We start from the raw sequence: 18,011 nt of genomic DNA, 5'->3' as shown, positions 1-18,011 counted from the left end.
AGGCCTTGGTAATCAACCAATGACATTCAATCTCGCTTAGGAGATTGCTGCGATGAAAATAATACTCTCACATAATACACCTGTCTGTTAATGGCCCGTTAAAATAACATCCATTAGTTTCCGTCGAAAATCTAGAGCTGTTCTCAAACAAGATTGCATAGTGTAACGTTTTAACATGATGTGTGACCTCTCGAATGACATGTCCCTTCCGAATTTTAAACAAATGACTCTTTGGGGGGGGGGGGATAAACTAGGCTAGGCTAATCTTATTTGCTACTCTCAATTCCAGTTCTACTTCGAAACATAACACGCAGTTATTGAATATGAAACTTACTGTGAGCGTTGGATTTTATCATTAAATTAGAATTATCTGATTTTGAATTACGGATGCGACCGAATTTGCAATCGAAGTGAAATTCAATACGATAGGGAATGACATGTGCACACTTCAGAGAAGATATTTTGAAGTTGAAATAAAGTTTAATTTGGCTGTGGCTGAGGCTGTGGCCAAGATGATTATTGGTGGGACTGTGCAGTCTCCTTTTTTCGAAAGGGATTTTTTTCTGACGAGGTTAAATTTGTTTCTATTTCTTTTCGCAAATAGCCACCGTACATGTACATGTATATAGCCACCGTACTTGTACATGTAGCTTCCAGTACGTCAAACCAGGAACCCAAATGATCAATCCCACGTTAAACAAAAAGCCAGGTTTAAAATCCTGATAAGATTTCTTCATGATTCTTAGTTAGTTGGAACGTTCCGTATGCAATGTATACATATACAGTATTTGCAAGATTCTTGTACATTGTACATGTGAGATTCATACTGAACAACTTAAGTAAGAGTCTTTTAAAAGTCTTGTAAAGATTGTTTTTTGTAAATGTAAGCGTCCACGCACAAACTGAATTATTCGACGATATCTGTGGATCTATATGAGAATCTTCTCTGGAGATATTCGACCTTGGAAACATAAATCAGCCGGTTAAAAACTTGAAGCGATCATTAAACAATTCAATAGATGTCACGAGGAAATGTTATAAAATGATTCAAATGTCACAATTTACCAATACCTTCCGGTTGGTGAGAGGAAGTCGAACATGGGTCAATAGCCTGACTCCTTCTGCTTGACTGACTCTATTTGTGAGGTTACCGGTTACGGATTTAGTTAGCCATCGTGGCGGAAGTCGGTGATGGATAACTAAAAGCTTTTTCATTCCTTTAAAGATGCTTCAGGAGCGAGACTACTTTAAGAAGAGGCCTGCCTTTAAGACGCGCTTACACATCATCTATTTTAGTCGGCCTATTGTATGACCAATGGGGAAATTTAAATCAAAAACATAAAATACATGCCAGCACCGAAGACATGTAAATATCAATCGTGCAGTCGAGTTTTATCGTTTTCTCATTTTGATCGACTGCTGTAAAGATTAATATATTGTAGATGCTTCCTGCCTCCATCTCGTAACGCTGAATGCAACCTTAGATTCCTCGAACCGCTAGGTATCGGTATATGATAAATAAACCAGACGATGTGCTCGGTGTACCGTGCTCGCTATCGAGTAGAGTTTGCCTTTTCTTCCCATCCGATCAATATGAGCGTTTAGTATGATCTGTTAAATTCGTGCCAGAGATCTGTTGATGACAGCGAATCTTGAACATAATCTTCTTTTTTAGAAAATAAGATAACTGTATGTTCCTCTCTGGTATAAGGCAGAGTAACTGTCGCTGTGTCATTTATTGACTTGGCTCTCATGGTCTTTGTATTCGGTTTGAGAGGTTTGACCATCAGGCGAACACGCCTTTGGGTCTGCTTCGCTAGACTAATAAGGCAGTGAAGCCCAATGAATTGATGAGAATGCGGGCGAAATGCAGAATGCAGTCTTAACTGCTGAGCAGTTGACATGGCATTCCGGGATTGAAACCTCTTGTAATGAAGTTTGAAAGCTGAAGAGGTGGATTTCTTATGTAGTGCTTTACGTATGGACAGATAATTTCTCATAGCGCTCCGATCCCTAAGTGTTCCGGGAATATTGAGGAGCAGTTCCTAAACGCAGGAACTCTAACCAGAACGAACTTAGTGCCTCAAACATGTCAAAAGTGATTCGAACCCAAGACCTCCTGGTCGAGTCGGCCCTCATGAAAAAGATCTCGGATTCACTGACCATCCAGGTAAATTCTGAATTCACCATGGCGTTCCGATCCAGTATCAGGTGTGTTATACAGAAAATGTGGTTTATGCCACCTGGGAAATCAGAACGCTTGGATAATCATCATTTTTGTCACCTTGAGCCGATTGGAAATTCGATGATGTTCTGCGAAATAAAACCCGACACTTATAATCGGGTTTGCACGGCGTTGTGAGTTGGCTGTGTCAGCTGTTAGACGCATTGATGCAGTCTCATTTGTCGTGTTTGCGGTTAAACCAGCCGCAAACTCATTTTTCAGTCAATTATCACTTTCTGTATTCTCCCTGAAATCATATTACTTTTTGAATTTTATCTTCTCTTTCGTTTCTCGCGTAATGTGTGCCATTCTGACATGACTAATTTTCTATGTAAACTATTATTCACATAAGCTACATGACAAGCTGAAATAGCGTGACTGACTGCTTGACGCCATGATCCAACTTTATGTTTGCTTTACCAAGTAAGGTATCGATACACTCAGGAATCTACTGATCGGCGATCGTCACTTCGTTAGCAACTTACGAGTTCTTTTCATTGGACCAGATGTAGGCCTATTTTAATCCTGACCCGTTATCTCGTGTTGACATTGTGTGACATGAATACCTTCATGTTGACATGAAAGTGTTATGAAGTGTGCTTATAATGCCAAAATTATGTAAAGATTCAAAAAAGGCTCTGGAATGAGGAAGTGCTCTGTCGATCGATATCAAGATGAACAAACCGATGTTGTTCTGAATACGGAGCGACTTGTGAAATGTGGTTCATTCTCTTTGGGTCTCTCTGTGTTCTAGACTTAACTGGCAGCTCTTGGAAGGATGTGTTACAGCTTGGTGATAAACAGGGTGATATCGGGCTCATGTAGAGTAATCTTCCTCTTGCTGAAAGAAGAAGTTACGTCGAGCTGTTTAACTCTAATTTCTTGGAAACAGCACATCCCTTTGTCACTCATAAAAATGGTAAAGTTGCGTAAGGAATCGATCGCCCGTTTTTATCATTCCGGACAACTGATTACTTCGCTTCTCGTCAGTAGTTACATTAAAGAGGTAGAAGAGGTATTGTATAACAAAGATGAGAGCAAATGAATATCGTCCTGCATTCCCGTTAGGTATTGTTCAACTATTATGAAAGGCGTCTCGAAGAAAGGATCACGCTACGACAACATGATTTGTCAGGCAGGCAAAGTTGCTGATTTTTTATTTCAGAAAAAGGCGCTTTGTATTACCTAAGAACAGTTTAACACAATGACTTGATATATTAAACATTCTTTGATGCACACTGCATTGCCTTACATAAAGAACCGACACCAGTAGGGACCTTTATCACCCAACACCATGTGCCGTGTTCATTTATGTAAAGGTTATTCACTAATGATCTTTTTTCTTCTGTTAGATTTGGCATGATAAATGATCTTCATGAAAAAAGCCCTCCCTGAAAGTGCAGATGAGAATGTACCAAGAAACACGTAACTGCATGTTGTTCATTCTTGCTGAGTTTGGTTGAAGCCTTAAAATAATATTAGGTCCCGAATTACATTTATCAAAATCAAAGACTTGAAAAAAAGGTCGAATCTTTGCGCCAAAGAGCCTTAACGGATGTGGTAACTTATTTCCGACAGCTGCGGCGATGCAGCAGGTGTCAGCGACAACGTACATCTGGTCATTTCGGAAATGTCGGACTCTCAATTGTGCATGGTCGTTTTAAATAATGTTACATTTATTAGCCTCCGACAGATGTTTAGCCCCCTTTCTAACAAACCTTTTTGTACATTTGTTACAATTTGAATCACCAACACGGATCATGTTGTGCCCGAAGCTGACTCGAAGTTATTACAAATCCCCGTCGTGGGGGATTAAGCCACTTCAATACACGCCTGCTGAGCTACTGGACATGAGGGGCGCAGCTAACCCCGACAAGGAGGCAATAGTAGTCCTGGATGTCGACAAGCCAAGACAAGCAATCACATTCGGTGAACTCAAGACCAAGACAGAGCAGCTGGCTGCGGGGATGATACGACAAGGCCTGCAGACGGGGGACAGAGTAGCCCTTCTCTGCCCCACCTCGGTTGAGTACTCTATCTGTGAGTATGCCATGGTGAGGACCGGCGCCATCCCGATTCTGATTCACGTCAGCGTCAAGTCAAGTGATTCAATCAAGTTCACACTCAACCACACCAAATGTCGCTGGTTGATCGCACATTCTGGCGACAGAAGTGAAAATTATCGTCTGTTGACGGATATGATCCCCGGTCTGGCAGAGCAAGGACCTTCGGTTAAACTGAGAGCTGATCTACCCCACCTGGAAACTATTTTCATGATTTCTCCTGACGCTGAGTCGTACCAAGGAACATTACCGTGGACGACATTATTCGAAGGGATCGAAGATGGCGACCTTGCAACGATGCGACAACGTCAAGCAACCATTGACAGTGACATGATCCATGGTGTTTATAGTACCTCCGGAAGCACTGGCAACCCAAAATTTGTTGCAATAACGGGTCATTGGATGACGAATAGGATCCGCACAATCGGCTTGAACGAATCGGATAAAGTGATGAGTGACCGGCCTATGTGTTACAGTGCGGGATGCACGTCAATCGTCCTTAGCATTGGGATTACATTTTTCTCCGTGAAAGCCCCAACAACAGGACCCGAGGCCCAGAAAGGACTGGACTTCTTCTTCAAGTGTATACAAGTCGAGGGGATTAACGTTCCTTTCATGTTCCCGTACATGCTACAGGAGCTTCTTGGACGTGTCCAAGCTGGCATGGATATTAGTAAAATAAAGGTGTGCCCTACAGGAGGTGAGGTTATTCAGAAGAACTTACTACGTGGTTTGTATGAGTTGGGCTTCCCCATGGCTGTTGTTTACGCAAGTACCGAATCTGGCGGAATCTGCTCCACTATGAGCTGTGATCCGATTGATATAAAGGTCGAGAAAACTGGTATTGGATGTGACAATGAAGTTAAGATCATTGATGATAACGGAGTGATCGTCCCTATTGGATCAGCGGGTGAGGTGTGCGTCAGGAATACGTGTATGTTCGTGGAGTATTTGGGAGATGAGGAGAAGACAAGACACGCCAAGGATTCCAGTGGATGGTATCATACTGACGATATAGGGATCATGGACGAGAACGGGTACTTGTCAATACACGGCAGAAAGACAGAGGTCATCTCCAAGGCAATAGTCCAGATTTACCCTTCGGCGATTGAGAATGTGTTCGGTGAGCACACCAAGATCAACCAAGTGGTTGCTACAGGGATTCCGCACCCTATCATTCATGAAGAGATATGTCTGTGCATCGCTGAGAAGCCGGGCGAAGGTCTCACAGTCGAGGGCGTCCGAGCTTACTGCATGGAAAAGTTTATATTGAACGTGGAAGGGGTCGACATGATGCCGGACTATGTCCTGCTGTTTGACCAGTTCCCGACCGGAGCGACTGATAAAATAGATAGGAAGAAGATACGGGCTGAGGCAATTCGGCGTGTTGAGGCGGACAGGGAAGGATGCAAAATGTAAGATAACATCGGACTTGTGCAAAATCTCTATAAAATGTTCGTTAATTTGCATTTTACCGGCAGAAGGTCTGTCTTAATTAATTCTAGAATAGAACTCACATCTGGACTCAAACAAGCATGTCACTCACTGTGGGACATTTTGGGATATCGTAATGAGTATTAAATATAAAACTCATTTGTCTCAGTCACACATGACGGTATTGTACATCTAAATAAATCTCACATCTGGACTCAAACACGTATGCAACTTTTGGACATCCTGAGATGTCGTAAAGATTATATTTCTGAAACTCATACATGTATGGATTTATATTGACGTTCCTGCTTGAACAACTTCTTTTATCTAGTAACAACTACTATGTATCATGTCGACAGTCGAACCTACGTCTATTTCTCCTTTCAAATCTAATTGCTTAGAAGGAGGTGAACATCGTCGCACTGGAGATATTGAGTAAGAAATCGATGAGCGTGTTAAACGAGTAATCCGAAGAGATTACCCTGTTCCTTGTCAGCAATCACATTGAATAGTTGTTTTGAGAGGCTTTGTACCGCAGGATTGGAGACAATGGGAGTCGTCCGGGGCATCCTTGTTCAAACAGATGAAAGGCGCGCCGTTCAAGAAAGAGGTCGCGCTCTAGTGACATTACTCGTAGGCCGGGTATTGTTCAGATTTCATTCAAGAGGTTGAAAGCTTATGAACAAAGCTTTTTTTCAATGAAAATCGTTGAACAATGAATTCGAGACAATGCTCTCGTTACACAAGGCCGCATTTGCAATACTGCAGTATGGCCTATGGAAACAGCACTGTTATACCAAAGGCTTGAAATGGGTAGCGATTTCGCCATATAACAGCGAGTCTCGCGACCATTTTTGCCTAGTTCAACGCACCTTTAGTTACACTTTATCTCGTTCAATAACCGCCAGTTGCTTGCAGCAATGGTAATGATGTAAACCCCGAAGACATCACGTCTCTTTGCTCTTATTCCTTCCACTTAGTAACCGGATCGAACCCTGCATGCATATTGCTCTCCGGAAACCAATAGCCGTAAACTTGTTCAAACTGTTGACAGTGCAGACGACCCAAGACGAAAAATCCCCGTAGTTCACGGGGCTGTAGACTATAACAGCAATTCAACTATATTGGTGAAACTTTCCTCAATTTACACCTTTGTTCTCAGTGCTAACTTGAAACACGCTGCATTCTAGCATTCCCAAACCACATCTTTGCGGTTACCAATCGATGATTACCATACCCTAATGCTATATTTGCTTCCGAGTAATATACACATTGAATGCTCCCTTGTGGCCTTTTAATCAACACGGAACTCACAATTCCAGATGAATTATATTTTAAATGGAAATTTAGCACCACTCAACTGGTATGGTGAAACCACACATTAATTCAAGCTGAATTATTTTCATGTACAACCGCGAGACTGGTTTAATACTGGTACGTTAGCAGTAGGCAGACGGCCAATTATCCGACCCTAGAGCACCGGAGGCACCCAATCGCTCCACGAAGGCTTCAAGAGTAGCCCGCATCATTCACCATCCGCACCCATGACTCCACTCCAACGCAGCTTGTCTACTCAAACAATCATTTACCCGAGGCCAGGTCCCTGATCCCTCCCCGAATCAAACACCTGCTAAGGCGTTTTTTCTTCATTGCATGAGACGAGTTGATTCCGAAGTCAGACTGGATGCGTCCGCCTCCATTAATTATAGATTGACTTTTTATTGGCAATCTGCTGCAGCACAGTCACAGGTGGCAGAGACGCCTCTGTTTACGAGGTGAAACGAATACTCGTTCTGCTATCTCTGGTTATCGCTTGTAAGCCGTCCAGATTCCCTTTCCCTGTGGTTTAGCATATTGGAATCGCTTTATCTTGCCGATGAGAGATGGCGATACAGGAATTCTCACGAAATGGTAAGGAAAGGCAGTTGCGATTGAACAGGCTAGTGTACAGAACACTGAAGATATAGATGGAGTGGTGGTAGGATTGATACACCTGACTCTACTAGACGCATCCTATCTTGCTCGATCTCACTGGCTTGATTGACGATTTGAGAAAAAGATAGTAGTACTAGTACAATTTACTAGGAAAAGAGGCTAAGGCGTCTTTCAAGTACAGCTGAGAATGAGATGTTCGGCATTAGAAACAAAGCTGACCGATCATTCTTAGGCAAAGGTCTTGCACTTTGCCAAGGTCTGCTACTTGGAAGCCGTGCAAGTACACGAATAATAGAAGAGGAACACAGTTATCATTGGCTTGGCTTTGAGACCGCACGAAATCAGTTGAGATGTTGCTGCACCGAGTATTTTGTCATTTCCTCCAATTTTTCTTTACCCTCTCTGTCATATGCCGCGTAACGACAACTTTGAGCTTCGCCGATAGGATTCATTTTGTATCTTTGATCAATTCATAGACCAAAATAGCTTCCTAAAAACTGACGTCTCTATTCAACGACATCTTCTCTGACCCGATTAACATCCGGTAGCTGCGACATGCTATGTTCAGGTTATTTCCGGTATGAAATATCAGAGGTTTGAATGAACTCATGTGCCATTTTAAATGTCATTGGTTTTTAGCACTATATGGCTTTGATAAAAGACTTCGCGATGTTTGGGAAAATCCAAATGTGAGTACGTAGGCAGCATGTCGCTATTATATCTCAAGTTTGTTGATAAATGATTTAACATCGTAGTCTCAAAATAAGTAGAAAACATATCGGAGGTTTTAGTATCAACAGTAATCGACGTTTTAGGTAGCGCATCAAAAAAGTAAGGAAAAAACGTTTACCCTCATCAAACATCGTCGTCATTTCCTAATTAATAGGCACATGTTTCTTGGAAACGAACTTCACTAGTCCTAAACCGTTAACAAAACATATGGATGAGTTTGCCGTCAAGTAGTCGGTTAGGATTACTTTTCTCACCCGGGGAATACATTCCTACCGGGTCTTCACTCTTGTGTTGCTACACCAGATTGCTGAATAGGAAGTGATCGGTCGTCCACGCATGCGTGCCGTATCATATTTGCGCAGGCGTTGTTTTTGTCTTATTAGAGTCTAATCATAGTCTAATTAGTTCCTGTCTTGTTGTTGGTATTGAATCGACGTGAGATAGGCCGGACGCTAATGAACGGGCGACGTCACTTAGTCGATCGTAACAAGACTAAATTAACTTTCTTCTAGTTTATATGCACTTTTGATGAAAATTTCCGATGTACGTTCTTCCCCTAAATTACATTATAAATCTGTTTAGTGTAGCTTTATGGCCTATTACACCAGTTAATGACATATGAAGTAATTGCACAAAGTTTGGCCCGTTTAGAGTAACTTTTAAATAGATTATTTCAGTAAGAATGACCAATATTTCACCAAAATCCCTTTTGGCTAGTTTTCGCGTGCGTATTTTATTCCCGGATTTCAGAAATAACTTTAATCCGCCAAAATAAAAATTATCGAAATGACCGATTTTGGACTGTTTTCATAGTATTTTTATCATCAATGGCCTTTATTGATTTTGCGGCTGTGGGCTGGATTAGGTTTTCCGAAATATGCTCTTGATATACAAGAAAACGTCATTTCTCTTAGATACCGATAAGCAGTCTTCAACGCCCATAACAACTTGCAGGAAACCTTTTAGGGTCGATTTTGGCCGGATAGGATACCAAACAAGATCTGGCTCAACAATAACCGTATCCCTAGTTGGTAAACAAAGCATCAGAAAGTGCGTCTCCGTTGACTTTGATGTCTATTCTGACTTACACATAAGAGCACGAATCATATTTTCTTCTTTAGTCGTGATACAAGAAAGGAGGTTTGTTTAGAGCATATCTGAAGAAATCGATTGTCCGATTCGGAAATAGTTCCGTTGCTTATAGTTTCTCCTTACTTCAGTCACGTTTACCGAGAAAAGAAAATATACATTGTCCGCGTTTATGGCATATCAATTGGCACAGTAGTCGCTTTGCGCGTGGGAAATATCTCCTTTCGGTCGTTAATTAGATTTTAGAAAAATATCATGACAATTGTCGGTCACAACTCGAACGTTTGAAGAGGGTGGACATAAAGCATGCAAATTCAAACGTGATTTCAAAGACAGAACAGACCACAAAGCAAATAGCGATATCTATTAAAATTGCAATACCGCAGCTTCAATAGAGTCAATTTTAGATGATATTGAAAAAAGCATCTGATGTGGCAAACGGAAGATGGTGATGTTCGTTGTACAATAATAACTAGTATTTTGTAACACATGTAGAATTTCTAATTTCATTTTATTTCCGTTTCTTATTTTCAGGTAAGTACATGTAACTCTTTTGCATCTCAATATTGAGAAATCCGAGGCTTATATTACTTCTGTTATGGAGGCAATCAGTGCTTCTGAACAGGTGAGAGGTATATAGCCGAGGTCATGATTTTGCCTATAATATCGCCATACTTTTCTACTCCCCATTTTTTCAAAACCTGAAGACACATAGCCATAAGTGGAGTGTGAAGTAGCATCTCGGGGGAGGAGTGTGTCCTTCCCCCGTTGCACACGCTACCTACCTCATTGATACTATATATACATACACCAACAATCAGGAGTACTATTCTCAGAGCCATTGATGTTGCCATAACTGACGCGTTCGTGATCGGCAATGATGCATTGAAATGCGTTTTTGGTAATCGTTTCTGGAACATTAGCAACAATTTTGGACGAGTCACGCAACAAATTGATGATCGTGATACGAAAGACAGCGAGACTATTTCGGGATTTACTTCGCATCGGGCAGTGTGACCGTTGGATTTCGGCTAGAAGTCCAGAAGTAGGGCTTTCGAGATATGTTCTCGTTGATTATACTTTCTCGTTTCATTTGAGAAGGACGGACATAACGGAATACTTACGTTGAAAATTTCACAAGTGTGTTACTTTGGTCAATCGATGGATTGTTCTGTGGTCACAATTTTCTTTCCCTTCGACATCTGTCCTGAGAAATGGCTACTTTCTTTCTGTCATTCAGGCAAAAGTGCTTTTTAGTGAAGATCATCCTCATGCACAGTAGTTGTCCTTAGCGCAGATATCTTTCCTATGTCGCTTTCCTTCGTATTTTGAAAGAAAGTTTTGTACCTTTCAAATTGAGGTTTTTATTAGTTGGGTCATAATTGTAACAAAGTCTCTCACACTGCTCTTGCCTGTAATCAAAGTGATTGATGTGGTCTGCTGTCGGTTTGTTGCATTTCAATTCGTTGTTAATACGTGTTTATCATTCTAAATAGTTATATCAACACGTCGAGGTCAGGTTGTACTTTTCCTATACTATAGATATGAATACTATGATAGTAATTGAGAAGGGGCACAAAGGCCACCTGCTCCTTATAAACTGAGCATGGTGAGATCTGGGTGGTTTCTTTGAACAAAGAAAATATTCTGTCAAATAACTCGTGTCGTCGATAAACTGCTAAAGAGAAAGAAACGGCCACTCCACTGGTGTAATCGTAATCATAGATCAACTTAAGAAGTTGGGCCAGACGTGTCCAATACAAAATAGATCTGTGATTGTAAGATAACGGTACGGTGAAATTTTCTGAGAAGTTATGATAATTAGGTTGATCAGACCAGACTCTGTCCAGCTTATTCATTATTGAAAACTTTGCGGCTGTTCAATGATTAGTGACATTTATTGACAGCATCGCGACATTCCGTTGGAGCAATAATAGGCAACGTATGACAACCCATCAAGTTCCCCCACTCATACCATTGCTCATCAAAGTCTTATATTGCCAACGATAGCTTACAATCATAGATAATTGACAGTGTGACTTCAAAGCATTATCTGGTTCTCCTGTCAAATAGTCATATGTCTCTTGTGAAGCGTTGGTAGTATCGATGTTGGTCCTTACTTGGCACTGACAAAATCCACAACTCCTTTATTGGTATCTTGTTCATCACACTCTCCGTCTCCTCTTCACAGACTAAATTTTGAATTTGATTTGTCCTGTGATGTTGACGTTGATGATGTCACATCACTTTGACCACGATATGTACCCTCCAATCTATAGAACATGTTGCTGTTGCTATTCTCTGTACATAGAAAATCGTAGTTTGAAATGAGGCTCAGATATGAAATGTAACTGTCATGTCTAAATTCGTGAATAAGGGTTTGTTTTTGGCTGATGTTTTGTTGCAAGTCTATCCTTCCGAGATCCAAGTATTTTTTTCTCACTAACATCCACATCCGGAGGTGCGTCTCCCTCAAAGTGCGTCATTTACCAATATTTTCACACTTGCTTTTCAAAAGCATTTAAATATCAACTGTCAACATTGAGAACCGAAATCCACAATAAGTAAATATCAAATTCTGTATTTTTTGTACATTCGAGGTTTGCATAAACCTTTGTAAGCTGCTTTGAGCTATCTCAAAAGATTACCTGGCTTCGACGGGAAAGAAGGATTGTCTAAAAGCGTCCCTGTGGGCGACAGCTGGTGTAGACAGTCCAGGCCTGCTTTAAAAATATCACGTCGAGTGAATTATCTGTAAACAACAATGATTGAAGTAACAGGAGATAGCGACGTGAAGAAAGTTTTTACACTTTTGAGGGAGGGGGATTGTGTCCTGTCGTCGTTTTCACCGGACGTAGCCCCATTCAATTAAGCATTTAGGGAGCGGAGGAGCCACAGCTGAATAAGCAAGCTTTTCCCCCTGAACATATGGACATCAGTACCAACCCGTTATCAAACATGTCAAAGAGAGATAGCTTCTCGTCTGAGTTAAAGTGCCCCAGTCGGCTGGTAATGGACCTGGTAAATAGCCTTCTGTCCCCTACCATATGGCCAATGTTGATGAGATAGCATGGTCAGAAACAGTCTACTTAACGAATGTAGTCTGATTTATTGTGGTTGATTTTAATGTGACAGAATCGGACGTGTACGATAAGGTATACCTTTAAAAGTTCATTATATGAGCTTCAATACCAAGCACGTGATGTACAGTGTACCATGAGTATAATATCAAACACCTTTCTGCCAAAAAATACGTAATTTGTATTCAGTGATTTTGCCAGAAGTAAATCGTTGCTCTAAATTGAGGATACACGCATTTAGCTGTGCCCGTGTCATGGATGTTATCCAGCATAATTTGAGTGTTACAGTTCAGTCATTTTGGTACATTCATGTATAACAAAGCTACCATTTGCAAGTTTCATGCCCATTAAGATATAGTGTTTCTGTTCGTCGTTGCCTTTTCTGCCTGCTGTCTTCGGCTACACCTTTTGCAGCAGGTCAGATCGAAGCTTTGAACCCTGAGCTCTGCTTTTGCGTAAATGGCCATCTGCTAGCTTCTAGCAATGAACGTTGTATAATTATTTGATCTAATTTCTCGGTGTAGTGGAGCCAACAGAACCACAATATGCGTATCTGACTTGTAGAGCTACGGTTCAGCTCGACGTATAGTGGTATTAAACATCAAAACAATCGTACATTTGCCATGTACAACCAAGGTGTCACCGGTGTGGTGGAAAAGCTATACTTTCAAGATGACCTATAGCTTGATAAACAACCATAAAGCCAAACAGCGTAACCTTCATGGATCTAACCAGCCGTGATTGCTTTGGATTGGTTCCGGTCAAGATCGAGTTCCGTGGTTTCACTGTCACTTCCGTTCTCATAACTTAGCTAGGTTGGATGCACAGCTACTGGTCACATGCATACTCAATTTTGTCTGTCGTGATGTATGGTGATAGCTTATAGAAAGATGAGTCGCAGTCAAGTGTGTTTATGAGTGAGTTTGAATGCAGCCGCACGCAAAGATGAAACCACCGGTCATATGCAGTGTGACGTTTCGCATGACAGTGTGTTTCGAAATTTTCGACCTTTAATCGTTAATTGAAAAAGCATAATGTATTTTGTGTGAAGGTGACTTAGTATAAGCAGTTGTTTTCATGAACGTTTGTGGTATTGTGATTTACCCTGCCTTTATAAGCGAAAAGTAATTGATTGATTGAGGTAAATTCAAAAAGATCCCGTTACAATCATGGCATCGATTATAGAGGCAAACAGTTTTGCTTGCACGACGATGTCAGCTTCTGATTTACCTCAAGTCTGTCGCCCAAACCTCTACAGAGCTAAAGCCAACAGAGCGTCAAGACGGTACGACCGATACCAACTTGGTTTTAAAAGGATATACCGATGCCTCGATCGTTGATACATACTCGATACATACAGTGATCGCGTGGATGTCAGATGGAAAGCAGATTCTTTGGTCAATTTTATTTTTACTTGATGATGTTCTTTTCACGAGCTAATCTGATTAATTACTTTTTGCACCAACTCGGGTACTTTAGGATAACGTTCTCACTATCGTGGATATATACATCGTACATGCTGTGATATCGTGGATAACAGGTGGATAGCAGATTCTTTAGTCGTTTTATTTTTACTCGATGTTGCTCTTTTCTCGAGCATATCTGATTAATCAATTTTTCGTCTATCATTCGGTTCGTTAGTCCTGAGTAATAGAACGATCAGTCAGGAAGTTAATGGCTATGTTGGTGATTCATTATGTAAATCTCTGGGATATAAAAATTGGAATGGGCAAGCATGCTTGGTGTCACTTATATAGACTATTCTCTACATTGATCTTCGGAGCTTTGTTTGGTCACGATTTGCCACGGGTGATTTCGTAATGGTTTTTTTTCTTTCATGTAGGGTTTCATGCAATTTCTGCGTTCTAGCCCATAGCAACCTAACTAATTTCGCTATAGGTAACCGTTAGTTGTCGTGTTAGGTCATATCAACATCACCTTGTTTATTTGTGATCGCCATTCTCGTCTTACATCCTGAGTGTATCCTGCATTTCCATATGACTGATTAATCAACAATTCAATACCACAACTCACATCTCGCTCCTACCGATCACCGCACTCGGTCCCTTTCGGCTAACATCGCCAAAGCAATGATGACCCGATGAATATGAGAATATGATACTATGTACAATGGATCTGTAACAAGGCTGCTGATTGTGGCACGTGTGTAGCATTCCCTGTTGACACATTATTGTGTCGAACACCCAAGACCCAGGCTATATATGGATGTGGATCACGGTGTTCTTATCTAGCACATGGTGTAAGAACGATGAAAGATGGAAACTATTTTGCTTATACAATTTTGACAATGGTACCTGTGCATTCAGTGACCATCTTGGAAATCTGTTTTTACCATTTTGAAGCCTGTGGTTGTAGCCAGAGTTACCACTTTTTTATTGGTAGATGTCTCTGATAAGGCTGCATCACATATCACCCGTTTTTTTCAACCAAATTTCACCACTATTGTAGCATCTCCCTTCGTTGTCGACACAGCACAAGTTGAACACATGTTCCATGGACAATTTCATTATCAATATTCGCTAGGTATTCCATTGATTCCACTGATTCTGAGTCAAGGCGTGGTTAGCAACGCCAACGTCTTGTACCTTCGTCGTCTTGCTCCGTGGTGTCTATTCAACGCGTCTTGCATCCCCCAAGGGTAGTTGGCTCCATCAATAGGGATAATTATTGAACGAATTCTTCACAATATCAGTTATCCCCAATTTGAAGCAGCGTATCTATTGGAATATTTCAGTGTTCGGTTTTGCATTCATAGGACTCTTTTATTTTGCAAAAGTCGAACATAGCATTGATTAGCATGATTATATAGAATACGGAGAGAAGAGAGCATGGAGTGGTGTTAGTTTGATTGTTCACGTTCGGCATATGATTTCGATCCATCAGCTTAAAAGTTGAATTCCCAAGCGTAGGGCATTCGTTACAATTCATCATTTATTCACTTACCATAGCATGTTATTCATATTTGAGATTTTCCCGCAGATGAGCGAGCAAAAGAAGAGATAGGTGACCCAGGATCGTTCTTGTGCTCACTGGTGTGGTAGCGAGAAGTGTTAGCAATTAGGTCAATGAGCCTTTTTTCTGAGGACTCTGAGTCAACGCATCGAAACAATTGGAAACCATCTTTTATTCCTTTCGGTTCAAACCGTCCACCCCTGTCATTTTCGTCTCTCATGAATTAGGTTACATCTCGCTCGACCCGATCACTTTGATCTGCCGTCATAGTAGTAATATAATCATCGGGTAACCATCGGAGCATGTCTGTCCCCCGCATTTATCTTATCGATTACTTCCTCAGTCGCAATTGTTCTCGCATGTAGTATGTATCAGGTACAATCAATTCAGTGGGTTGAATCGATAAAGTGTAATGATGTGAAGTTATCAAAAACAACAACAACAACAACAGCAGTAGAACCCAACAAAAATAAAAATCGGTTTTAAGCTATCATCTTTAAAAGGTTAAGCACTTTTGAGGGAGCCATTTAACATCATCCAAAATTGATGTCCGTGAAAGATCGTTATGAACTGTGTATTGGAAATATCGATATATGGTGGCATGGATAGAAAATTCAATAATTTTTACGATAGAATGCGCTTTATTTTCGTCCAGTGTTTTAAAAATCTGAAATGATGGGTTTGCACAAAGAACTTGTCAACATTTGATGGAACCTGCATAGAGATACAATAATCAGAAAAATGCGGAAGAAATGGAATATTCTTAAGAGCGTATGCTTGGATGTGAAATATACGTTGCCAAAGTTGAGCAGGGGAGTGTTGCCAGAAAACGTTAGAATTGTGAAACAAGTCGGATTAGTTTACAAAGTACAGTTCTTGATGACCATGGGTGCAAATTTAAATTTGAACTTGAACTTTTAGAATGCGATGTAGAAAATAACTCGCGGATTGTTGTATAAGACTGTTTTTAGCAACAATCGAACTTCGTGTGTCTTTTAAATGGGGCAGGAAAATATCTAAATACATCGCACAAATTTGTGTTTTGTGGTAGACTCAAAATGAGGAACCGATCAGGAGACATTATGCTGTACTGTGGCTGGCACTTTTCCTCCCAAGCGTTGTTTAAAGACAGCGCCAAATTCTAAGTGCTGTGGTTCAGTCGCCGTTTTCCACGGTTTTGTCTGGACGTACATTTCAGGTTGACTTCTGAAACTTAACGTTTACTTGAGGAACGCTGACCGATCATGAACAAAAACTGACAACATGCCGGTAATTTATCACTTGATGCCGCGTCGCATCGAGGATTGTTGTGCTAGTCTTAGTGCTTATGTGATCTTCAGAGGAACTTCAGAGGAAACAAAATTTATTTATCGAAATGAGAAAATGTTCTTGATACCTTTTCTCTTTTGAATTTGACATTTGAGACGAAAATTGACACAATGTCGGGAATATGTCGTGTCGGGTCGAGGATCAGTGTGGCTGGTCGAAAGAAGTCAAACTGTAGTGAATATTCCGCTTGCTCCTTCTACTCGCTTAGCTCAATGAACACTTCCTTTGATAACGAGGAGAAGAGGAAAACATCAACGACGTCGGTTGTTACCACGACAACGTATCAGGTCAGTGTTGCTGTTGTCGTTTGGTTGTAAACTGCGTTCCGTTGTGGTCTTGGGCTGGTTAATGCCGTTTTTACCTGACGTCACCCTCATAAAATAATTGCCTAAGTCATATTTTCTACTTTTAAGAAAAATGGAAAAAACTTCATTTCTCAACTATTTCATATTTATTTTGCAGCTAACTAAGAATAACATGTTTAAGCATGACAATTTAATTGATGATATGTCTTACTGGTGTAACATAACGGGTCTAGATGACTTAAGCAGTTTGACAAATACTCAGATGCGGCTTAGGCAGTCCCCCCCCCCTGGTGTTTCCCCACTTGCAAGGGTGTAATGGTGATTTAGACTTTCTATCAGCCACGAAGATATCTGATCATCACTCGGGTTGTAATCGACCTTAGTGAGGCACAATAAGTAACGGTTAACGCCGTATTGTGCGACAGAATCTGTTAACATATGCCTCCTCTCAGCTCAACACATTCTCATATTGCAAATGTCATGTTTGATATTCAATGATAATAGAGTTGCGTTACAAAGTGAGGTGTTTTTTAGACTAAGGAGTGGAAGTCAGAAAAAGCGGCACTTTGCCAGGCATTAATGATGTACAGGTATATATGTCATGTATGTCGGAAAAACATCATGGTGACAATGTACTAAGGTTTCCAGTCGGCAATGTAATGTGTCTCCTTTTGGCAGCAGTAATGTGTCTCCTTTTTGTTGACAAAAAATAAGGAAGCAGTAAGAAAGTAATCGAAATCACCTTTCGTTGTTTTGTTGTAGGTGTTTTGAAACAGAAAGTGATACCTCTCTGTCAGCATTGGTTATCGCACCTAATGCCGCTTGGGTGGAGCTGTCGTTTACCTCT

At 40.9% G+C, this 18,011-nt stretch overlaps 2 protein-coding genes across 9 annotated transcripts in view; both read left to right on the top strand.

The window, feature by feature from the left end:
- The window catches only part of LOC135493455 (transmembrane protein 272-like), a 92,688-nt gene that overhangs the window by 52,372 nt on the left and 22,305 nt on the right, over nt 1-18,011 (top strand). The window contains exons 1-2 of one of the 8 annotated variants that reach the window (XM_064780817.1): nt 10,510-10,522; nt 16,186-17,146. The exons of 5 other annotated variants lie outside the window; for them this stretch is intronic. In XM_064780817.1, coding sequence (XP_064636887.1) covers nt 16,970-17,146 — 177 coding nt within the window. In that variant the 5' untranslated portion in view covers nt 10,510-10,522; nt 16,186-16,969. Of the gene's footprint in view, nt 1-10,509; nt 10,523-15,022; nt 17,147-18,011 lie in introns of those variants that run through there. 2 more of the 8 variants (XM_064780816.1, XM_064780818.1) reach the window with 2 other exon arrangements.
- LOC135493513 (medium-chain acyl-CoA ligase ACSF2, mitochondrial-like) lies at nt 3,985-5,719 on the top strand. Its single transcript, XM_064780891.1, has one exon. The coding sequence runs from the start codon at nt 3,985-3,987 to the stop codon at nt 5,704-5,706; it is 1,722 nt and encodes a 573-aa protein (XP_064636961.1). The 3' UTR covers nt 5,707-5,719.

Source organism: Lineus longissimus, chromosome 9, assembly GCF_910592395.1.
Source record: "Lineus longissimus chromosome 9, tnLinLong1.2, whole genome shotgun sequence".
Lineage (NCBI taxonomy): Eukaryota > Metazoa > Nemertea > Pilidiophora > Heteronemertea > Lineidae > Lineus > Lineus longissimus.
The sequence above is the reverse complement of the archived record's forward strand: the minus strand, read 5'-3'. Positions and strand labels throughout refer to the sequence as shown.

Coding starts and splice junctions, on each gene's coding strand:
- LOC135493513 (XM_064780891.1), top strand. CDS start 3,985: ATGTTGTGCCCGAAGCTGACTCGAAGTTATTACAAATCCCCGTCGTGG.